Raw genomic sequence first — 25,226 nt, forward strand, 5'->3', positions numbered from 1 at the left:
TTCCAATTTCGAGCCCTGAATTTCAACTCCGATATCCGAATCCGGACTCCATTCCTCTCCGAATTTCGAATTCGAATTACGACTCCTAGTTCCGATTTTAAAGTCCGATTTCGAATTCTAATCTCGAACTCCAAATTACGGCTTCGAATTCCTTCCGATTTCGAACATCAAATTTCGATTTTATACTCCAGAATCGGCATCCACATTCCAATTTTGAATTTGGATTTCGAACTCCGAAGTACGATTTCGAACTCCGATTCCTATTTTCAAACCCGGACTACAACTTCTGATTTCAAGCTCACGATCCGATTTCGAATTACCGAAGTACGATTTTGAACTACGAATTTCGGCTCTCAACTTCGATTTCGAATTTCGATTTTTAACTCCAAATCCGAATTCCGATTGTGATTCTCTACTCCGAATTCCGATTTTGAGTTATAAATTCTGGTTTTGATCTCCGAATTTCGAAAGTTTTTCAAAACGTTCAACACGGGTCCAACGATGGACGTTTGTTGGTCCAACGAACGTCCATCATTGGACAATTTTGAAGCCAACCGTTCTTAGACGGCAGTTAAACCCATTCCGGTACCGGTTCAGAATCGTGAATGGAGTCAGTATAGATTCCAACTCAAATGCAACAACCGATTTTGATTCAATTCGATCACAGTGGGTGCCTAACGAAAATGATTACGTTTGGCACACTTTTCCCCCAGAAACTAATGTACAGACAGTTTTCTATCACTTCTTTCGGTAGAAATTTAATGTTTCATACGCAAAGACACGATTTCCGGTATAGAAGCACCCAAGCTGAACACGTTCAATTAGCGGGTGAAAAGTGAAATTTTCACACCAATTTGCCAACTATGCATGCACCGATAATGGCCCGATCAGACGACACAAATTCCTTCTATATAAACTTGCGAGCGGAACGTTAAATTGTTTTGTATTTTTCATGATCATAGAAACATTCAATGCAGTAACAGGTGACAACTTTTGCCGCGACTCGTTGAGTTTTTTAATTGTCAAAAATATAGAAACAAGAAGTCTACAACTTCGACTGTTCGAAATGGGATTTCAGAGGAGCTATTCCACAGAGAACAGACGTCCATCTTCAGCATTCAGCTTGTGTAAAATCTATAATGGTTGCGAAGGTAGTTGGGATATCCAAACCAGGTGCGCTACTGTCGTCATGTTTTTAGTGGCTGAGTTCGACTGAATTGACAGCGGTTATTCCTCTACCCTGTCAAACTAGCCCGGAACGGTTCGGACTTCCAGCATGAATTCCAGCTCAAATGCATCAACCGTTGAATCGGTTGTTTTCTTTGAGCAGGATTCCATAGTGAATCCATTCAGGATTTTTAACCGGTTCCGGAATGGATTTGACGGATAGTTGGGATAGGTTGGTGTGGCGGCGCTAGTGTTTATCGTATAATAATTCAAATGTTTACACACGTTTTTTAAATATTTTTGTTCGATCATGGACGTCTGTTCTCTGTGGTGCACTGTTCTATTACGTTATGAATATTCATTTTCTGTATCACGGGTTTCATGTTTCTTACAAACCCGGTGAGTTGGTAAACAGTGTCCAACAGCTTCCCATGAAGTATCAATGAACGCTGCATGAATAACCCCCCACAACCACAACGGATCACGTTTTGGAAGTACATATCCCTCAACTCTAGTGTTTGCTCATTCCACTTTGCTCCACTTCAAATGGTTGTAATCCACTCACGCCACACAATTTGCATAACGAAAACCAAGCGCAGATCGTCCAGCTGAAGAGCGAAGCCGCGTCAAGTGGTCTCTTTAAAATTCACCAACCTAGCCAGCAATCAACCGACAACGTAACCGCTAGCGAGAGTCAACCAAATTCCAAACCAAAAATCCCACGGTCGGTCAAAATCCGCCCTAGCGTAGCCGGCGGCATTTGGCAGTGGCCTTTCGCACGCAACAATCAATTCGAAGAGAAATGAAATTGAAATCGAAATCAAGTGCGCTTATCTCCCGAAAGGGGGGCCTGATCACACAGCGCACCGTACTCCTCGATTCCGCAAACGTCAGATCAGGTCGTGACGAGTTCAATGACCCGCCGGAGCCCTCAGGCAGACTCAGGATCCAGCAACACTGCACTCCTCACCGCATATTCGCATTCAGCCGGCCGACAAAGCCGCCGAACACAATATCTTGAACCGGGCTCCTCCCCCTTCGTACCAGCGACCCGTTGATGTTCTTATACACTTTATGTATAGCGATGGAAGGAAAGAAAGTGAATGAGAATGTGGCTGGTTCTCCGAGTCGCTGGATCGCGCCGAGAAGCAGAGTGTGATGCGGAGATGGTGAAATAGGTCAATTACATACGACGTGTGGTTTTCCGTTCCGTTCCAACCCATCATCGTACCGGGACGAGAGGGGCAAACGAAACCAAAAGCGACACGAATGTTTGGTCAGAGGAAATCTCGTGTGGAATGTCAGGGGGACCATCTTCGGTTAACGGATCATTATCGGAAATCTTCCGGTCATTTTGATTGATTGCATTTTCATGTGGTAGCATTTGCAATAGGTTATTGAACCTTCGGGCGAAGGGCGGTGTTAGTTGGTGAACTTTCAGCTGGATTAACGATAAATGGTGAGTTAAGTGAAGGATCGTGAGCATCGGTCGGCTTTCGCGTTGGATCGTTGTAGCACATTATCGATATATCTTTCATTTCAAAACAATGAAATGAAAGAGTTAACTAACGAAAAGTTCAATTTCTTTGCTTCGTTCCATACAACCAATAAAATTACCTAAGAAAAGAATGTTTCAAAGCTGATCAATGCAGATCATTCGCTGGACTTGGACGTTGGATGACGTCCAACAAACGTTAGTTATTAAACCAGTTCGCTGAACAGAAATATCAGATGCAGATGAACAGAGGGGCCAAGCAGTATTAGGAAGCAGTAACGCTATCCACACCCAACTCAAAACAATTGCCATTTCTTTAGCTACTACTCTGGTGACTGTCTAACAGAAATAAAACTTATTACTAGCGCGCTATTCACGATTCCACACAAAACGGCGCCACATTCCGAGGTGTCATTATCGCAGACGATGATTTACAGTTCGGCCACAAGCGCACAGGCAAGGTTCAGCGCATTTCAGCTACCCACGCCGAGGTGGTTAGTAGTTTTTTTCTGTTTTGCTACTTCTCTCATCTCGGTTTTACAACCGGGTGCTTTCGCTTAAAGGTTAGGTTTATTTCATCACACCCCTTTCGTCGAATCGTCGAAGAAACAGAGGGGGGATTGCTACCGTAAACAACGGGTTGTCTTTCTGCAGTTTAATAGCTTATGCATTGCTTGAAAAAATAAGGTTCGCTGCTTGAGGTCTGACAACGTCACTCGTTGGAGGCGCTGTTAACATTCGACACTGGACCGAAATGTATTTGAATTAGAATATTATTTGAAAATCAGTTGCAAGTTCAGTTCATACAGAATAAAGAAAAAATATTCACTCAAGCTTCTTTTTTAGTGATTGCGAATTGACGGGGCGCGTTCGTTTGGCCCCTTCCATCAAGTTTTGCACAGCCTTCTTGGTCGCTTTCCTCACCGCAGAACACCAAAAGTTTACCTTGTACTGCATCTCGCTGACAACTGTCTTTCGAGTCTTCTTGAGGTAACATTTGACGATCGTCAATTTTTTTTTTCTATTGGGTGGAGCTCTGGCGTGTTGGAAGGGTTTATGGCCATCTGGACGTTGTTTACGGCAGACCACTTCATAACCTTTTTTCCGCAATGGCAAGATATCAAATCCGGCCAAAACAGAACGGAACAATTGTGTAGCTTGAAGAAAGGCAACAGAACAGACGTTTTCCAGGTATTCCTGCCCGTAAATTTCCTGGTTGATGGTCCCGGTTGTGGTGTAAATGTCGTTCCTCAAACCACAGGAACAGCTGGTCTGTCACACGATATTTCTTTGCGAAATTTGGAAATCTCTGCCACCTTTCCTCTACCAGTCGACGTATAATAATCCTGCTCAGAAAGCTGTTTAAAGTCTGCCTTGACGTAGATTTCGTCATCCTGTACCACGCAATCAAACTTTGTCAGCATCTTCATGTGCAGCTTCGGCGATCCTTCAAATTTTCGAGGACCTTCAAATTTCGTAGTTCCAAACTTTAAGGTCTCCGACGTACTCCTCTTAATCGTGTTGCGCTACGTCTTTTCTGCAACAAATGAAGAGTGATTCCCTAAATTATTTCAAGCCGAATGTTCCACATCACAAAGCATTCAACTGCTGAATATCGGGAGAAGTTCAACAGATGTCATTAACTGATTTACAACATTGTGGCATGACCGCTGTCACCTTCCGCCGTTGCATGTAGGTTACAGTCTGTAAAATACCCACTATTATCAACACAATACACACACTTCATTCATCGTACCGAGCATAATTATCCCTTGCAGCACATAAGCACCAACCTGCAGCGATACAAGAGCGGTACCTCGGGTTAGCAACAACAAAATAGAAAGTGTATGATAATGGTAATAAATGAGTAAGCAAAACAATCGACAAGCCCCGGATAAGCAACAAAAAAATCTCTCACCCAGTTCTCACTATTTATGATTTTCCTTCGCCTGGTAGCACGGGTCACATCTAGCTACCTAATAACATCTAGTATACTGAGAAGTCCAAAAATCGGGTCCAACCATAATCCCATGTCAAATCGGAATTGGCTGTTGGATTTAAACTAAAATTTCCCCTAAGGCTGTTCGCACAGCTGTGATGTACATTTGTTCCAAATTGACAAGCCGTCGGATATTGTGGATCTGTCAAAATACATCTAGAAAAGTGTTTCCAATGCGATGATTTAGTCATCCTATTCTAAAAATAGTTGATTCGATTATGTTATTGTTTATGACTTATGTGACACATTGTTTTTTCTGCTGTCAGTAGTCACACATACTAATGAAAAATATGTAAAACGGTGTTTCATTCGTATTTTCGTGTTTGTAGAAAATTTCAAATAGAATAGTCGAGCTGTTCTAAATCTGATCCAAAAAAGTGCTCGAAAAATAGAACTACATGTCAGCATTGCGATCGATCTGTTTTAGTTGGCCTACACGCTCGTTCAGAATAACTCAATTTCATAAAAAGTTCACATAGTCAAAAAGTGAGTTTTTCTCGTTTACCCTGTTTTGAGTCCTGGTTGAAGATGTCAAAATTTGAGTACTTTTCACTGGTGAAAACCGTTCTATATTTATAATATAACCACCGACAAACTGACATGACACTGTATTTTCAAATTTGGCAAGATATTATTAGAGAGTCGACGCAAAATTTTGTAACTCGTACTGTCAAACGGACGTTCGTTTGACAGTAAGAGTTTCGAAATTTTCAGTCAACTCTCTAATAATCATCGAAGCTACTCTATGTAACTAGAGTTCCTCCAGTAGAAGTTTGGACAAGAGAAAATAGACAACCATAGTTTCAAGGCACTTGGCTCAAAGAAGTTTGGCTATACTTGAAATAGTTAAAGGAAACTATAACCTTAGAAATATATGTTCTAGTTTTGTTGAATATTTGATAAACAGCTGAATCAATTTTGTAAACATATATATATAAACAATATTTGACAAAATATGAGGTAAATCAGGGCAAATGACATACACTGCATTTTCGGCGAAAGATCTACGGTCCGATCGTAAATCGTTTCATTCTCGGAAATGGAATAGTTTATTAAGCAATGTGATGATAAATCCCGAAGTTGTTGTAACGGCATTTAATTAGCATGACACTGGAAGTTGAAGTATATTTTTCAATATTATGAGCCATAGTACTCAAGGGAGAGCAAGGATGTGAGGGAAGAAAGTTTAGTAAGCGTGGAATAGGGTCATTTGAGCAAGCTTAGAGTTTCCCGGCTACTTAACCTTTTGCATGCTACCGCAGGAGTTAGGATCTTTTGGCATTAGAATACAAATCACCTGAGTCTGTGGCATGCCCGGACGAGCGTAAAGTAACTTGTTACTTCATGCTGTCGGAACCGACTTGAAGTTGATTCAATTTTTTCGATTCACTTTTCATGGAGTCTCCAGAGAACAAAGCCAGTCAATACCGCAATATTGCCCGTGCTTTTCCAAAGGAGACACGACGATTATTTTTCGTCGCAGCAAGATTCGCAGCGCTATTCGGCGCACGATTCATCGCAATGTATTTCTTATGGAAGGACACTAATAAAAGGTGGTGCAATTTTGTGTAAAAAACATACAAAAACCTGAAACTTTAGAAGCACAGTTTTAGTCAGTTTTATTGAGAAATTCAGTTAAAGTAAATAATTAGCATACATTAAACTTGGGTAATGCATATTTTTTGACGTTTTCAGCATTTATTATCAAATGCGCCAATTCAATGCGTCGCCTCAAAATGATTAAACGACTCGTTTCCAATGAAACGTGCAATACTTTCTACTTAAAACGTTAATATACGATGCTCCGCTCATTTGAATTCGAAAAACTTCTGCTCGTTTGAATATGTCTTGTCCAGACTTTTACTAGAGGACATTAGTGTTCTTTTACGAAAGACACGTTAAGTAATGATGTGTAACTCATTATACAGATGGAGTTACTGTTCCGAGTTTAAATTATTTGCCAAAAATTTTCACTGAAATCGTTCTAGTTGTCATGTCAGTTTGTCGGTGATATAACTGCATCTTACTTACCTGAACCTCCTGGCTTATATGCGCTGTCTGGGCATGTCGTCCGGAATCTTTTTTGCCCCCAGATAGCCTACAGATTTACGCCTCGCAATAACGGGAAAAGCTGGAAAAATACAACGGGAATTAGTCCAAGGCAACAACAAAATTCGCGCGACACTTACCTTTGGGTTTCTTGAATGTTTTCGCGTCAATTAGGTAATACCAATCGGTTTCAGAATCGGTTGTTGCATTTGAGTTGGAATCCATACTGACTCCATTCAGGATTCCGAATCAAATTCCGAATGGTTTGACCGGGAACCACTCGACGTTATATTTTGCACAGTTACCAGGCCCCAGAAGAACAAAAAATAGAGCCGGAATTCTGGCTGGTTCTACTTAGTATTCCAGCTCCAGTGACACAACCGATTCAAACTAGAAGCGGTTGTATCATTGGAACCGGAATACTACTTAGAACCAGCTAACATTCCAGATCATTTTCCGGCTGAGCTTTACTGGGTTATTTTGTCTCAGCCAATTTGGTAACCCTATTTCAGTCAGAACCCCCTAAGAACGGTTGGTTTCAAAATCGTCCAATGAAGGACGATCGTTGGGCCAACGTTGGACGACGTGCAAACATTGTTGGACCCATGGTGAACGGTTTTGAAACAATTTTTTGGACTTCTCAGTGGGAATATTCCGGTTGGTTGACTTCGAAATAAGTTCGAAATATTTCGATCTAGACTCGAATAAATCCTATCCGAATGCCGAAAAGTCACTGATTTGGATTTTGCGAAAAATTCTTCTCCTCTGTAGAAAACAATCGAATCATATACGCTTTTATTCGTCCAAATTGCACTAATTATCAGCAATTGCAAAATGAGACCACCCTGGAACGCAATTTCTTTTCCTTCGTTAAAAAAAACAATGAGCACGATCCTGGCCCCACGGAGTTCATCTTTCCAGCCCCTATACACATCTTAGCCGGTAGATTAGGCCTTGCGTGACTTCTCGCCATTCACAGCCAACTCGATGATGATTCGTACCTTGTACGATGTGTATCTCCGAAAAAGGAGGTAAAATTATATGAATAACCCAAACCAAGCTGCAGCAATAACAACAACGAGCCAAAACAATCCATTCCAAATTCCTGATACTGCAGATCCCGAATATGAACCGCTGCCGATTCGAACGGAAGGTTGGGCCGGACCTGAATGAAAATGTTTCTCCTAATTATCTGCTTCTCCTCTCGGCTCGGTTCGGCTTGTTGGGATGGGACGCCGGAACACTCTGCTACAATTGATGGATCCCGGGAAAAGGGAGGCGGAATGTTGAAATAAAATAAAAGTTTATTGGTTGCTAATGAAAGTCCGAGCCGCGCCTGGCTGAGACGTCGACGGAAGATCCGAGGAAGAAGGAAGACCAGAGAAACAAGTTGAATACAAAACATAAATTTAAAAAAAAAATCGTTTCGGATTCGAGTCGGTCGGCGGAATCGCCAAAAGAGAAGTGAGCTGCTCCGTCGGTTAAATAGCCGACCACTTGTCGCGCGGGGGGTTTTCGGTTGGGATTTTGCCCCGGGGCTAGAACTCGTTCTGTATTTCAGTGAACCGTGGTTTCGCGCAGTTTCACTTTCGCCGAAAATATGTGCCCGGGCGTTTCGTGAGGAAGTTTCGCTTTTTAGGTGGTCATCGGGTTTCACTTTTGTTGCGGATGCCTCCGGAGATCGGTTCACTATCCGAAAGGGGTCCGCTCGGGCTATTATCTTGCACGGAAACGTTTTGGAAGCGTTTCGCTTGCCTCGATTTGTGGATGATAAATCACAACCCGTAGGCAGTCCCGTTCCAAATTTCCAGAATCAGATAAATCTACTTTATAAAAACAACATACTGTCTTTCTTTTCTTTTTTCTTGTTTGATGCCAAATTATTTCCAGATCAATCATCATCCGAGCTATTTAGTTCAATGCGAAACATCATCCCGGATTAAGTGTAGGAATGCGCTGGAGGTAAGCTTTCTCACATACGCATACACAAACCAATCTTCTCTGTCTGCCTACCCTGCTTTTCTCCCTGCATTTTCCGTACTTTGTAGAACAAATATTCTTCTTTTCGTATGTGTACAGCTTTACCTCCAGCCGCGCCTCACTACTTCCCACGACATACCCAATCAGATTCGTCTCTCGAATTTGAGCTACCGGTATGTGTATAGATCCGCTGTCGTATTTGCTGTAGTGTTTCATCCTTCTTGTTCTGTCTTTCTTTCCCCGATGGTGCTGGATCAGGTGGCGCCATCTGATCACGTCAATTGTAGAGAAATAAACCTTTCTTCAATTTTCTAGCCACCTAATTATAACAGTAGTGACCCCTCTTCTGTACCAGTTGTTGTGCTCCACTAACTCGGTTGATCTTCGAAGGTCGGTAAGTTTTGGCAAAAAAAAGCGAACTAACTTTTAAGTTGTAACGATTTAACAGAATTGCTGTGGATAAAAATATTTTTACGGAAATATGATGCGTATTTTCTCTTGGCGCACACGGTGGGTTTCTCCAAAAATCAATTGTGTTGCTAATCGAACGCACACAGATTTTATGTGCTTGCTGCATATATACTTATAGATGGAACGAGAATGTGTGCGTACAGAAAGTGTAACCCAATTTAAGCCACTGTATAATTTAACCTCAACAGTGGGCACAAACAGAATCACACATAGATTGAACTGTATGAAATGGATAACACATTATATTATGCAAATACTTCAAACAATTTTAGATCGTTTGTCAATATTTTAATACTACCTATTATTTTTCCGTTGGACATATGTGAGAGTTGGAAAGAATTAATGGACAATATTCGCTTACTTTGAGACTCGACAGAAGTAGTCAAAAAACTCGACTTCGTTTGATGGAATGCGCTGAACATAAATAGCACATGACGTTTTAAAAAAGCAGCTTTAAATGGCAAGGGCTACGGTAAGATTAGAACTAACTGGGACTCAACATTACAACAATCAACGACAACATTCGATGCGTATAAACCAAATAGCCGTGATTTGATTTTACTTATAGCGGACCAAGTAAATAAAGCAAATCCTCTCCCACACGGATAGGGGTTCAAGTTTCATCGTGATTCCCAAAGCTGAAAACACTTGGCTGAGAGCGGCACATTTGAGAGCAGACCGTTTTCAATACATGCATACGATTGCGGTGTTGAAATATTGCGTACAGTGCAGTGTTTAAGAGAGTGCAGTGCAGTAGTGAGAGATTGAACTCGCTCGAGCAATGCTGATATTGAAATAGTCAAGGATGCCGTAACTTACAGAAGCGTAGCGTGCCGGCTGCTCAAATCTGTCGTCCCACACTAGGGGGAAGCACAAACTTCGGTGTGAAAATTCATGGTATTTTGACTAATTACATTATTCAAATTTTCAACATCGTAATATCAAAAATATACACGAGAAACGCATTCAATTTGACGTTCTATTCCATTGACGGACACTGACGTGTTGTCTGAATCGGGTTTAAGCGGGGGAAGGGTTTCAGCGTGAAAGAGAAACACTTTTTGTGAATTTTTTTAGAACTTTACGTGAAGCGAATTGATCAAAACTTTTGTACATTATAGTATATCATTTCAATAACATGCTGTAATTTTTCTATGCAAAAATATTGACAAACGACTCGGTGACGAAGCTTTCTGTAGAATGTCTCTGTAAAAAATCATGTTTCAAATTGTGGAAAATTTAAAACAGAATAGTCAAGCTGTTTTAAATCTGATCCAAAAAAGTGCTCGAAAAATAGAACTGCATCTCAGCATTGCGATCGATCTGTTTTAGTCGGGGATGTAAAATAGAACAGCCCATATAGAATACATCAGCGTTGCGAATAGCCTAACTGAAACCCCACACGCTCATTCAAAATTACTCAAGATTGAGTATCCAGCCACTCATTTTCATAAAGAGTGCACGTAGTCAAAAGGTGAGCTATCTTCGTTTACTCAGTTTTGCGTTTGGGATGGAAATGAGTAATTTTTACTAAAACCAGAGATTTGAAGATTTGTCTTCATTTTGAAGACATTTGCAATGTTGTGAAGACTAAAGAGACTAGAACAACAAAGAGACGTCAATTCAACTAGCAACCAAGCTACGGGTCACAAGCAACACTGCAAATGTGCAAGCCTCACAAAACTTGTTTGTTGTTATTCCGTTTGTTTCTTTTAGCCAAAATAAAGATCTAGTGCGACTTCTGGAATTGTATAACAATACTTTCTTAAACACAATGCTAAACATTCACGATTGACAACTCTCTTGTTCGTTTGGAATAACTTTGACAGTTAAATTGGAAACATGGCGTCTCTTTGTTATTCTACACGCTCATCCATAACAACTCAAATTTGAGTAGCCAGCCACTCAATTTCATAAAAAGTGCACATAGTCAAAAATTGAGTTTTCCTCGTTTAATCAGTTTTGAGTTTGGGATAAAAATGTCAAATTTGAGTACATTTTACTCAAGAGGGAAATACAGAAAATAATCATTCCGCATTTTTAATAAAAGTACAAAGACATTCATTGGCATTTCAAATATCATTTACCTGATCCTCCAGACCGTTGTCCAGGTGTTTGCGATGTTCGGGAACTTAATCCAAGGGTCGTTATCTACATCTATTTCATGCCGATCGGCATCTTGTATAAATTGCCGAAACTACAAAAACACAACTGGAAGTAAGATTTGAAAGCAAGCAAAACTCAATGAAACTTACCTTCTAGTTTTATGAACGATCATCGACTTTAACTTCAGACTCTTTTTAAAATTTAAATCAACACTTAATTCCGCACACTTTTTTGAGAGTATTTTTTTCACTCAGAACTTTGAAAATTTTATGATTACTCAAGAAATGAGTTAGTTCTACTCAAATTAAAACTCCTTTTTTGACATATTGCTATTACTTTTGAAAGTGAGTGCTCCGAACTCAAATTTTGAGTAGTTTTGAATGAGCGTGTAGTCTCTTTATCGAACATGTTTTTCATTTTTAAGACAATTTTTTCGGAAGAGTGACTGATTTCTGTCAGAATTCTGGCTCAAAACCAATCACCGATTCCGAATCCTGTCGGTTGAAGACAAACGAAGACATTTTTTATGAAATGTGAAGACATTTGAAACATATACCTGGTATTCCTTGTAAGTAGTGTAAGTAGAGGTTTGCCCACTACTCGGGTTCTGATTGCCCGGCGTACCCTTTTTTCAGGGCGGCCTAGGTATCTCTGCCGGAATTTCGACTTTTCATATGTAAACTAAAAAAAAGGGAAAACAAACTAAATTTCACCGTGTTTATTTACTCCGATCTCCTCTGTTCTGCACACTTCGATGATGCTGCTGGTGGCGGATTTGACGGACGGTTGCTTCCGACCGGCCGGGACTACAACGGCCGCGTTATCCTATGGTCGTTGGCTGCTCCGGCAGCGATCCGGTACTTTGCTCTCCGCAAAGAATCCCGGAAGACACCGCAGTGTTCTTCCCAAGGGGAGCCGCTGTCCACCCTGCTTCGCCCTCCTTGGCTATTAGCTCGGAAGGAGTGCAAGGCTCGCTCGGCTTATCCTTCCCAGCGAGGGTGGTTTGGTGCGTCTGGATCCTTTACGGTTAGCCGGGGAAGCGAAAGCTCCTTGGTAATTAGCTTCCCCCGACGGCGATCCAGCACCACACTTTCGACTATGCCCGAACCACGAGCCGGCATTTTTCGACCGGTATTTTATCTGTCGCACGCGCGCACTTCACTGGTTAAACGTGGCGGGAAACGGTCCCGAAAATGAAATAAAATTTTGGAACGCCTGTTAGTTCCCGTGGTCCGTCACTTTCTGGCCAAAACTCGATGGCCGCCTTCCGTACTCGACTATCACAAAGACAATCCGCCTCATCGCATAGCTGTCAACTAAGAGCAACATAACCAGCGCACTCGTATTTTCGCAAGAGGAGAGCGGTAGCCTAGCTAAACCCTATGCTACTAATTCACAAACGTAAAACAAAATTTTCTACACCTATCTGTACGCACATAACCGTTCACAAACGCGAAAATGAACGAAAATTTACAACTTTAACATGAACGGTACCAAACAGCGATGAACATAATTTTATGTAAACAAATACACTCTACGGAGTGTATAGTCAAACATAGGTATATTTTCACCCAGTGCCAAATTGTTACCCTGGCGGGTTACACCCTGACTAAAACCCCAATTTCGAAAAATAACCATTCCGTACTCATTATAACATTACTAAGAAATTAATCGGTATTTAAATTTGTACTTACCTGAACATACTGGCACTTATGCGATGTCTAGAAAATTATTCCGGCATCTTTCACACATTCTAACACATTGTCGGTTTCTGATGAGGCGAAGCCGAAACGCAACATAGTATGAAATAAGGATTTGTGCCCTCCTGTACAAAGACTGGTTTTTACCAACAAATTTTCACCCTAGTGAGAAATTTTGGTATTTACCAAATTTTCCTCCTTAGGGTGAAATATAGCATAGTGCTTTCGCATAGGCCTGCTAAGCCAAGACAAGTTTCGGCTTCACTTGTGTCTCATCGGCATAAACAGAACTTCTGCTCGAACGGGACATCACGTTTGATCAGTCGTTTGATTGAAACACATAGTGTGTTTTAGTTTTAAGGGATTTGCGTCAAGCCGGCGCTTATCTATTCCGACAATGTGTTAGTGTCGGTTTCTGATGAGGCGAAGCCGAAACGCAACATAGTATGAAATAAGGATTTGTGCCCTCCTGTACAAAGACTGGTTTTTACCAACAAATTTTCACCCTAGTGAGAAATTTTGGTATTTACCAAATTTTCCTCCTTAGGGTGAAATATAGCATAGTGCTTTCGCATAGGCCTGCTAAGCCAAGACAAGTTTCGGCTTCACTTGTGTCTCATCGGCATAAACAGAACTTCTGCTCGAACGGGACATCACGTTTGATCAGTCGTTTGATTGAAACACATAGTGTGTTTTAGTTTTAAGGGATTTGCGTCAAGCCGGCGCTTATCTATTCCGACAATGTGTTAGTGTCGGTTTCTGATGAGGCGAAGCCGAAACGCAACATAGTATGGAATAAATATTATAGTTCTTACTGTTTCAACATTGTTCAAGGCAGAGTTTTCGCAGTAGATTTAAAATAAAATTTCATGTACTGGTAGGCAAAAATCTGATACAGTAAATTCACATTAAATTTGACTGTTTTCAAGAAAAAAATGTATGAAAAAAATCGATTTTTTTAAATGTTAAGATAATTGCAAATTCTTTGCAATTTGCTTCGAGCGACTCTAGTTGTCCGCCAAATTTTTCTAAGTCCATGTAAACAGTACCAGTGAACAGTCAAGAAAAGTGAGGTTAACTGTGTCAGTAAAGAACCTAATAATAGGGGCCCACAGTTTTTGAAATGGGCCCCTATTTCTGGCGCAAATCAAAACTCGTCGGGCCCCATTCTTAAAAGTATTTAACGTTCAGCGGTAAGTGCAAAAAACGAAAAAGATCAAGTACACCCAAGCTTGAATAAGTGTATCACCGACTACACTTGTGTAGCGCACTGTCCTGAACCAAAATTGCCATGAGAATTGCTGAAACGGCACTGTCCTTTATAATAATATTAGCAGAGTCTTTTGCCAATCACTGCTTTCACGGGAGACTTCAATGCAAGCTAAGCGACGAACGTACACCAAATTACACCGACAAAAACACTCCCAAGTTATTATTATTATTATTATTGGTTCGCTGGTGTTGGCGCTGCAGTTCTCCACGGTACAAAAACACAGTTAATTTTACGACCCTTCCCCTGGGGACACACCGAGATGTCTTACTTTCGGTCCCGGTTCGGTTCCGTTCAGCTGCAACACTCTGGCGCATATCAATTTTTATTCGCCTGCCCGGTCCCATACAGGTTGCGGCTAGCCTGTACTTAATTTGCCAAATTACCGTGGTCCTTTTTTAACGAGGCTGTGTTTTTGTGTGCATAAAAAAAGTCAACAAGAAATATGAAAATGATCACCTTCCTTCAAAAGCATTACAGGGATGAAGGGGAACCAGCCGGTACGCATTGAAACTAAAAAGGGCTTGTTACGCCAACTGGGAAGGTTTTTTTTGGTTCGATCGAGGATCGCTGGCCACGGTGTGCAGACGCTGGGGAATTAATAAGCTTCGATTAAATACAGACGACGGGGTTTCGGGACCAGTGCAGTGCAACGACAAGTGACCGCCCGGCGAGCGAGCATGTTTTCCGGAACGCGCAGCAGAGAGCAACGAAAGCCGGTCGATAATAAGGACCGTTGTTAAGCGATGCCGCGATAATTACTAGGCTCCATTTTAGGACCTTTTGCTCGGCGGGGAGTTTTCGCTTCATTGCAACCATAACGTTTTTGGGGGCTGATTTATGCTTCGAGTGGGGAACGCTTGGTTATTTACATACGCCGCTGTACTCATTCCGGGAGGTCGATTTGTGAAACTTTTTCGTTATAATTAGCCACTAATCAGCATGTGAAAACTGTGGCCGATTGACCGATCGCTTCAGCGAAAAATGTGCATTGTAAAAGGAATATCATATGCTCATAGTAGCTATCAGATTCCAATGAACTGTGAAAATCTAATCACCGGATAATAGCACCTATTCAAAGTGCCGTAATCCGTGGATAATAGGCTTGGTGAAAAGAGTACAATTATCGGGAAAAATTGCCTAACGCCAATCGATAATCGACCGATCGCACCTCGGAATGATCGCACAACCGCAGGTCGTCGGAATCCAATACAAACAATAATGCGTGCACGTGTAGTAACCCATCGCCGCGTACCCGTGCAGGTCATTGGCCCGGCTGATTGACCGATCGCTGGCTGCCGAAAAATCGAAAGTTCCGAAACACGACGCAGCAAGAGCTTGATCGGGAAGAGGAGAAAAAAGCTGGTTAGCTGTCATTCACCTCTCACTTCACTTCAAACGAACGGATCGGCTTTCGACAAATTCGACCCCGGAGGCAAACTTTGCATCAGCTATGTCGATCATCTTTCTCCGCTTGTCGTGGTCCTAACTTCCACTTCGGAAAGGCCACCGCTTGTAGAATGATGTATCGACCAACAAAACAAATCGATTCGATCCGCGGCATTCGGTTTATGGGTGTTTCGTGCGTTTCGCTGTCTCTTTAATTCGACGTCTTAAAGCAGAATCGGTTGAATGGGAATGAAATTGCTTTGTTTTTCTTGACAACAATAAATTTGCCGCTTTTATGTGTGGCAAAATGAATGCGCAGCATTTATTCTCATCTTTACACTTACTTCCAAATATTACGCGACATTTATATAGGTACAACCCTTGAAACTTCAGAATGTTATCTACAAAAATGTACAGACGTCTTTGTTTGTCACTATCGGTTTGCTTTGACAATGGTTTTAGCCACATGGGTTAGCATCTTTGACAGTTACGTAAGCCAAGAGAGGGGTAAAGGTGATTCAATTAGCCCTATTAGTTTAAAAATATACCTAAAAGTAAAAAGTCTCAAAAGGCAACCTTCTTTGAAAACAAAAATAAGTTTTTTTGCTACCCTTTACCACAGAAAACAGACATCCATGATCCAACAAATTTATTAATACAATGTGTGAAAACATTTGCATTTATATACGATAAAACACTAGCGCCGCCAAACCAACTTATTCCAACTATCCCTCAAATCTATTCCAGAACCGGTTCGAAATCCTTAATTGGATTCAGTATGGAATCTTGCTCAAAGAAAACAACCGATTCCGACTCAATCGGTTGATGCATTTGAGCCTAAATCCATATTGAATCCCCTCAGAATTCCGAACCGGTTCCGGAATGGTTTGACTGGGTAGAGGTATAACCGCTGTCAATTCAGTCGAACTCAGCCACTAAAACACTTGACGACAGTAGCGCACCAGGTGGAGATATCACAACTACCTTCGAAAATGTTAGAGATCTTTACACAAGTTGAATGCTGAAGATGGACGTCTGTTCTCTGTGGTAGGGGTAAGGCATTTTTACATAGAATGTGTATGCAAAGTTTGAAATAAATCGGTTAAGTGGTTTTTGAATGGTAGTTAACACCGCAAATCATGTTTTTTTACAGAGATGTTCTACAAAAAGCTTACCCACTGAGACGTCCAAAAAATTGTTTCAAAATCGTTCAATACGGGTCCAACGATGGACGTTCGTTGAACGGTTATTTGGACGATGTCAAAATTGGTCCAACGAATGTCCTTCATTGGACGATTTTGAAACCAACCGTTCTTAGAGGGTAGTCACCGAGTCACTTGTCGATATTTTTGCATAGAAAAATTACAGCATGTTATTGGAATGATACATTATAATATACAGAAGTTTTGATCAATTTGTTTCATACAAATTACTAAAAAAAATCACGGAGTGTTTTTTTCTACACTGAACCCTTAACCGCCGCCCCCACCAAAACTGCAACGTAAACTCACTGCAAGAAGAGTACGAGAAATCGGATCAATTCACTAGAATCTCCCAATTGTACCATCCGATGCCTCTTCTGAATCTATCAGTAGTCTCTCTTTATTTCTCTTTTTAATATTCTTTTCATTCATGGAGATTGAAAAGAGAAAGAACGAAGCGTTAATTTTTTAACGAGCTTTTTTGGGTCAGTGTATTTTCTCCGATTGTTTGTATTGATCGCTCCAATTATTTTTTAATCTTTGACGTGATTTGTGCCGTTTGTTTTGGTGTCGTGATAAATCCAGTGAAAAAACGAGATTGTTTACATCACTGGACCTGTATTGAGTTCTTGTCGGCCTGTCTCACAAACACTAATGTAGTTTCCTGGTTGAAAACAATCCCATTTACTTTTGCCGTCTTTGTTTATTTTTTTCCACCAGCTTGTGATGTAGTATTTGTGTCATGTGGCGTGTACGTACATGAGCCGTAGAAAATTCATGCACTCATTTCGCCATCTGCACGCGGGTAGCGGAAAGTATTTCCCACATTAACTTGGCGCACAGTGAGACGAAAACGAAAAGCCGGACCTAGGGCGAGTAGAAAATCGGCATTATGGCAAGTGCATGCGATCACTGCGCGAAAACCGTCAAATCGGACGACGATTTCACAGAGAACAGACATCCATGATCGAACAAAAATATTTAAAAAAACGTGTGTAAACATTTGAATGAATATACGATAAACACTAGCGCCGCCGCATCAATCTATCCCAACTATCCGTCAAATCCATTCCGGAACCGATTCGAAAGCCTGAATGGATTCAGTATGGAATCTTGCTCAAAGAAAACAACCGATTCCGACTCAATCATTCGAGCTGAAATTCATGCTGGAAGTCCGAACCGGTTCCGGACTAGTTTAACTGGAAAGAGGAATAACCGCTGTCAATTTTGTCGAACTTAGCTACAAAAAACATGACAACAGCAGCGCACCTGGTTTGGATATCCCACTACCTTCGAAACCGTTAGAGATTTTACACAAGTTGAATGCTGAAGATGGACGTCTGTTCTCTGTGACGATTTCATCGAATGCATGGGATTTTGCAAAAATGTGGTGTATATGCAGTGCGAGTAAAAAAAAACTCAACAAGCCGTTCTTGAAAAAACTTGCGGAAAACCCAAATTTATTTTGGTTGTGCAACGAATATCTCAAGCTGATAAAGTTTGCTCGCTTTTGCGACACCGTTTCTTCGCTTGGATCTGTTATCGCTGCTATCGCTGGGAAAAACGAATGACGTCTGAGCTGAACTGAAGGTCGATTTATCGAAAAATAACCAGCAAATTTCGCGCCTCGCCAGAAAGGTTTCAAAAGCCACTCCAGTCCGGCTAAATTCCGGTACTTCACGACCACCTCAGAAACGTCGACGCGGGGATAGTCATGATCCGAGCAGTATTCTTGTCGGTGGTCGAAAGTTAGTCGATAATAGCAACATTTTCACGGTTCCACCTCCCACGCCGTTGCTCTGGTTGTATCTTTCCCGCTTTCATCCCAGCGTTAGCAAGGAGACTGTCGAGAAAATGTCCAAAGAAGAACTAAATTGCAACGACGAGATACAGGTTATTCCGCTTGTTAAAAAAGGCATAGACGCCAGTATTCTGAACTTCATATCCTTCAACGTACCATGATGCAGCTCTTAACACTGATATATGGCCACAAGGCATATTAATCAGGGAATTTTTCCTCCGTCTTCAGAAGTCGCATGTGCTCCGCTAATCCAACCCGGTCCATCAACCCTACAGAGGACTCCGCCACGATTGGCAATGTCACTAGCTACACTGCCATTGTGAAGGAGTGTCGATGCTGATCGCATTGTGGGACGCAACGCAGTTGGTACTATGGAAGCCCTCGATCCACCCGCTACAGTCGAGCCCTTGCGGCCAGCGTTCAGCAGTCGTCCCGTTCCTGTATGTGTGGGTGGAGAAGGGGTCTCCCAAGCCGCCTTTCTCGACAAGTATTATACAAATTGCAACATTACAACGGTTGAACCGCTTCACGCTTCTAATTTAGTTCTCTCTGTTGAACCAGACCCGTCATCCAATAATATCGAGATTTACTACCAGAACGTTGGTGGCTTAAATTCATCAAAGGACAGCTATTTGCTCGCGACCACGGGCTGCTGTTATGACGTCATCGCCTTAAACGAAACGTGGCTCGACAACCGTACTCTGTCTCGCCAGGTGTTTTGTTCAACATTCGATGTCTTCCGCTGTGATCGCAATGCCCTCAACAGCCTCAAGACATCAGGTGGTGGTGTACTCATCGCCGTTCGCCATGGTATAAAAGCCAGAGTGATCAACGATGAGCGGTGGGCGAGCTTGGAGCAAGTGTGGATATCAGTGAAACTTGTCGATCGCAATCTGTGTGTCGTGTATTTGCCACCAGACAGAATTCGTGATTACAACTTGATCGATGTACATCTTTCCTCCGTTTCTTTCATCACCTCGATCGCTGCCCCGTCTGATGATATTGTTATACTGGGTGACAGCAACTTACCTGGCTTGACGTGGTGCCAGGCAATTAATGGATTTTTACGATTGGATATCGACACCAGTTGTATCTTGGATAACTACAGTAGCGCAACTCTACGGCAAATTAATAATGTCATCAACGAGAATAGACGTACATTGGAGCTCTGCGTTGTAAGTGCCCGGGACTACGCTCCGTACTGCTGCGCCGCTCCGACTCCTTTAGTCCAGCATGTGCGCCATCATCCCCCACTACATCTTGTACTCACTGGTAACCTAGGAGTAAATTTTGAAGACGTCTCAAGCTCTATCGTCTACGATTTTGAAAACGCTGACTACGACAGCATCGTTGGCACGCTGTTGGATATAAATAACAATGACGACGCGAACGAAGCAGCGATGACGTTTTCTAATATTTTCAACTACCTAATCGACCGTCATGTGCCCAAACGAACAATCAGTACCAATCAACACCCTCCCTGGCAATCAACCGTCCTTAGACGATTGAAAACTGCCAAACGAGCTGCATTTAAAAGATTCTCGAAACATAAGACACTTGCATTACGAAACCATTACTTTCAACTCAACCACGAATACAAACAGCAAAGCAGACGTGCCTTCTTTAGACACCAACGATACGTCGAGCGTCAACGGAAATCTAAGCCCAAGTCGTTCTGGAAGTATGTGAACGAGTAGCGAAAAGAATCCGGTTTACCATCTTGTATGACGTTTAATGGAGTTTTGGCCACCGACACTAAGGAAATTTGTTCTCTGACAAATTTTCAAGCGTTTTTTTTTTTCAACGAACGCCTTCCACCGCAATATGTCGCTACGCCGCCAATTTAACTCCTTCTCTAGGACGAACCATTAACCTAATTTGTGTCGATAATGCTGCCATGATATCACATTAGCGAAGCTACACAAACTCGGTATGGACATGGACAACTTCTGCGCTGGTTATCGTTCCTACCTCGATGGAAGGCAACTCCAAATCAACGTTAAGGACTGTACCTGCACCATTCTTCGCTACATCCGGCATACCACAAGGAAGCCATCTCGGTCCAGTAATATTCCTCCTCTACTTTAATGACGTCAATTTCACATTACAAGGACCCCGCCTTTCTTTCGCTGACGACATGAAATTTTTTCGACAAATACGGGATAAAACCGATGCCGAGCTTCTTCAGAGGGATCCAGAGAGCTTTAGTACGTGGTGTGATCTAAACAGAATGGTTTTAAACCCGAGTAAATGCTTAATCATTACGTTCATGCGGAAACGCCGCTTGGGTTCATCTTCCGAATAGCGAAAAACTTCAAGGACGTAAACTGTCTTAAATCGCTTTATTGCGCGGTGGTCCGCTCAACGTTGTAATATTGTTCTGCTGTTTGGAATCCGTACTATCAGAACGAGATTGACAGAATCGAGGCTGTCCAACGCCGGCTCATACGCTTCGCCCTTCGACATCTCCCATGGCGAAACAGATCCGAACTGCCGAGCTATGAAAACCGTTGCCAGATGATACATCTCGATACACTCAGCATTCGGAGGGACTGCTCTCGAGCCCTGTTCGTCTCGGACTTAATCTCTGCCAGAGTGGGTTGCCCTACAATCCTCGGATCTTCAAACCCGCGTTTTAGCTCTACGTAATAACTCTCTTCTGCGAGTTCCATTCAGGAGAACCAACTATGGTTGCCAGAGCGCTGTTACCGGACTCCAGCGAATTTTTAACAGTGTGGCGACGGCCTTCGATTTCAACCAGACGCGGAATTCGATAAAAGCGATAAAAGCGAAAATATTGGCAACTTTGGAATGTGATTAGTTTAAACCACCATTCGGGCCAAGGGGCCTGTTGGCGAAGGTAATAAACATAAACATTAACATTTATATGTGACGAATGAATGAACTGTAGCCCGGTCAGCGTGGCAAGCAGAAAGTTAGCAAAAGTTGAGCAAAGCGAAATTGATGCTGGCAGAGTTTCTGCGAGCATTTTGCGCGATTTGTACGAGAATTCTGGCAACGAATTCGCACAAATGCAACAACCGTTTCTGACAGAAGCGGTTAAACCAACCGATGCTGCTCACTTTTATCCAGAATCCAGCCCGAAATGTACGGCCAAGATCTCTGTACGCTTCCTGCCACATCTTTGTCAGATGTTTTGCTTGATTCGTGCTAAATTCTACCAGGTAGGAATTACCAGGATCTTTGCACAGTTTATGTCTGAGTTATACCAGGGTTTTGCTCGGTTCCGGTTTGCCAGAAAACGCGAGCGAAACCGAGTTCGCCCTAGCTCAACTAACCCGACAGCATACGCGCAGAAATCTGACAGGGCTGCCAAACCAAGACTTACAGAAATCTAGCAGAGCGGTCTCTGCCAGAAAATTTGCTCACTGGGAGTCCGCTTGTAAGAAAATCTGGCAGCCTGAGATCCGCAAAGATATCGGCAAAAAATCCATGTCCATGTAAACAAGCCTTCTGCATTGCCAAAAAGCGAGTTTAAAATGTTCAGGCAAAGTTTTATTGGGAAATGGAGAGCAATGGAATCAAAGATGCAGCTATTTCGATTCTAGATTTCATTGGGGAATTCCAGACACCCTCATTTTCTTCTGCGGCATGAACAGCCTAGGAAAGCTACTTGGGACCGTTGATGTTTCTGCGGACGTGATTTTAGTGCTAAAGACTTCACCGGTCAGTAATCAAAACTTAATCTGCTCGATTGAGGAATTCAGATTTCTCCAACAACAGCTTGAAACCTTCGCTAATTGTGGGGAAGCAAGAACTGTGTGGATGTAAATCCAGAGAAGAGTTCGGTGGCCGAATTCTTACGAAGGGCATTCTTACCGACCTCTGCCTACCAGATTCACAGGAATGTTTTATGACTGCCGAAAACGTGAGAAAAATTGCGCCAGGCACATTCAAGTGGTAACGGGATGGAAGGAGTATTAAGGGACTGTCCCGGGGGTTTTACTCGCCATATATGGTCACCCTATTTATACAAATGTGAGGCCATTAATTTGCAATTAATCCAATCATGCAGATAGAGTGTAAGAAAATTATCGATCAGTGCGTAGTATTCATTCATGTCAAGCAGGAGCGAATCCAGAAAAAAAAATTCGGGAGGGGTTCGAAATCTTGATTTTGGGATGAACATCGTACAAGACGTTATACCTCAAAACCCCATTTAAAGATCAGTTTTGGTGGTCAAATTTAGTTTGAAATAATTTTAAGTTTGAAACTATTATAAAATTGAAACTAATTTAAAATTTCTCAAAAAGTTTAAAAATTTCGGAGGGGGTCCGGACCCCCAGGACCCTCCCCCTAGATCCGCCACTAATGGCAAGTATAGTTCGAAACTATCCAGCTTTTTACGTACCATAATGGCGGTCAAAATTGTTCAGTTCGTAATACGTTTAATTGCCCTTTTTGACTATAATCGTTTACGCCAGCTTGACACCAAGGCCCAGTTGAAGATATCGGGCGTTCATTGAATAAAAATCAGACGCATTGGACCAATGTAGGGTGACAATCTCACTGGGCGGTTGACGTAAACGATTATTGTCAAAAAATGGCAATTAAACGTATTACGCAAAGAGAATAGAGAAAGAGACGAAGAGTGAAAATCAGTCAAAACGGCAACACTCCCTTTATGATGATTTCAACACTAGAATTTTGGCAACCGCTTCCACAGGCAGCACTTTAAATGATTCCTATTAAATTTTGAAAACAAACCGTATGTCGATCGTTGGATTTGTTTATCAAACGATGCGCATTTCGAAACAAAGAGATGAAATAATTCTAAAGCTTGTTTTTACTCATACATATACTCTAGAATGCACCTCACAATCACGATTGAATCAAATTCTGACGAAAATTGAAATTTCTTTTTTAATAGATGTACAATACTTATCTCCTCCAACTCAGGCATGAGTAATGTTTATTTACATTGCACGATTGGTCTGCTCAATAAGGTATTTTTGGCTTCACACTATTCGTCTCTTTCCCTATTCTCTTTGGTATTACGAACTGAATAATTTAGACCGCCATTATGGCACGTAAAAAGCTGTATACGAGAGTAAGGCTCTTGAGAACCATATTCATTCAAATAAATTCGTGAAATTTCCTATAAGCAACATTCGCCAACTGAAACACATTAGCTGCCACTGCTGATTCTTGTTTTCGATTTCGCCGAAGGGGAAACCGGCAGGCACATCATAGGAGCGATGATCACTTTCACGCACAAACGACGATTATCTTCGGTGGAGCCCTACACCACCGACCACCGACAGACAGGTGGCACGCTAGGTCTTCAGCCTTTGGCCTGACCAGTTCTGCCCCGATCCCTTCACCAAAGTGCCAGTAACTATTCCAGTAACGTGCACGCGAAGACGCTTTTTTTTACTCGAAGCGGTTTTGTGACAAGGGGGTTGACAAGATGCGTTTCGAGGGGGTAAAGTGGCAGAGAAAAAAAAAGAAATGGAAAGCGCATCTCGCATACTGAACGTATGTCACTCATCGAATCCGGCGGCGGATGCAACTGCGTGCGCTCGAACAAGAATGCAAGCTGCTGTGACCGCCGCTGGGTACGCGACCGTACCGCGAAGATAGGAAAACAAATGAAAATAACAGAAACTCAAACAGGCAGCTGACAGATCTCACTTTTTAACCATTTTTATAAAAATTAGAAAATGATCGCGATCACACGCGAACACGAGATATGCTCTTCTTTCTGCCGCAGGTATGTCCGAACGCGATCGGACACCAGCTGGGAAAGTGACATAATTTCACTTTTCTGTCATATCTATTTTCGATGTCGATCTTCGACCGATCTCATCCCCCCCTTTACTAATCCGTCCGTGTGTGTTGTTTTTCTTTCTTTTTCTCTCTTTCTCTGTCTACTGCACTTCACCGGCCCAGATATCGGTAGCTGACGATACGGTGGAAGTGGTTAAAGCCATCAGTCCCGGTGACGAGGTCGAGAAGCGCGAAAATGACCCGGACCAGGTGGCGCTGGAGTCTGTCGATCAGGACCACCAGGGAGCTGCGTCGGTGCATACTTTTCCCCAGCACATACCGCTTTCGATAGGTCATGGACCGGGGCCGCAATCGCATGGGCCGGGACCGGCGGGACCGCACGGGCCGCACCACGGAGGACACGGACCGAGTAGGGGTAAGTTACCGGACGGCGGTTGTTCCATATAGGTAGTCAGTTTTACGCATATTTTTGGTTTGTTTTGACGTTTCTGTTTGGTGACGAAATACGTATTTACTCTCAGTCATTATGCAAAGCATAGTATGATCCATATTTTTATTTCTAGAAAGCGGAAGAGAACTTGGTCAATTGGTCCTTCTTGTTAGTCAGGCAGAGGCGGCTTTCAGAATCGTCAAAAATGACAAAAAATTCAAGAATTTGAATACCTAAACATTGATAAGTCTTAATTCATAATCAACCGTTCCATGATACGTTGCCTTGACAATCGTGGGTCTTTCCTCCCGCGCAAACGTCAAAATAAATAAACAAAAAAGAATCAGCTGATCAGAAACGTCTCTTCGAATAGCTAATTGATCTTACCACGCTACTATCCCCGTCGAAAGTGTCAC

General features: G+C 42.3%; 1 protein-coding gene across 2 annotated transcripts in view; it reads left to right on the forward strand.

Annotated features, from left to right (window-relative positions):
* The window catches only part of LOC131685854 (uncharacterized), an 80,428-nt gene that overhangs the window by 51,945 nt on the left and 3,257 nt on the right, over nucleotides 1-25,226 (forward strand). The window contains exons 1-2 of one of the 2 annotated variants that reach the window (XM_058969871.1): nucleotides 24,184-24,363; nucleotides 24,543-24,795. In XM_058969871.1, the coding sequence (XP_058825854.1) occupies nucleotides 24,343-24,363; nucleotides 24,543-24,795 (274 nt within the window). In that variant the 5' untranslated portion in view covers nucleotides 24,184-24,342. Of the gene's footprint in view, nucleotides 1-24,183; nucleotides 24,364-24,542; nucleotides 24,796-25,226 lie in introns of those variants that run through there. The other variant, XM_058969861.1, reaches the window with a different exon arrangement.

This window comes from Topomyia yanbarensis, chromosome 1 (assembly GCF_030247195.1).
Source record: "Topomyia yanbarensis strain Yona2022 chromosome 1, ASM3024719v1, whole genome shotgun sequence".
In the NCBI taxonomy this organism is placed as follows: domain Eukaryota; kingdom Metazoa; phylum Arthropoda; class Insecta; order Diptera; family Culicidae; genus Topomyia; species Topomyia yanbarensis.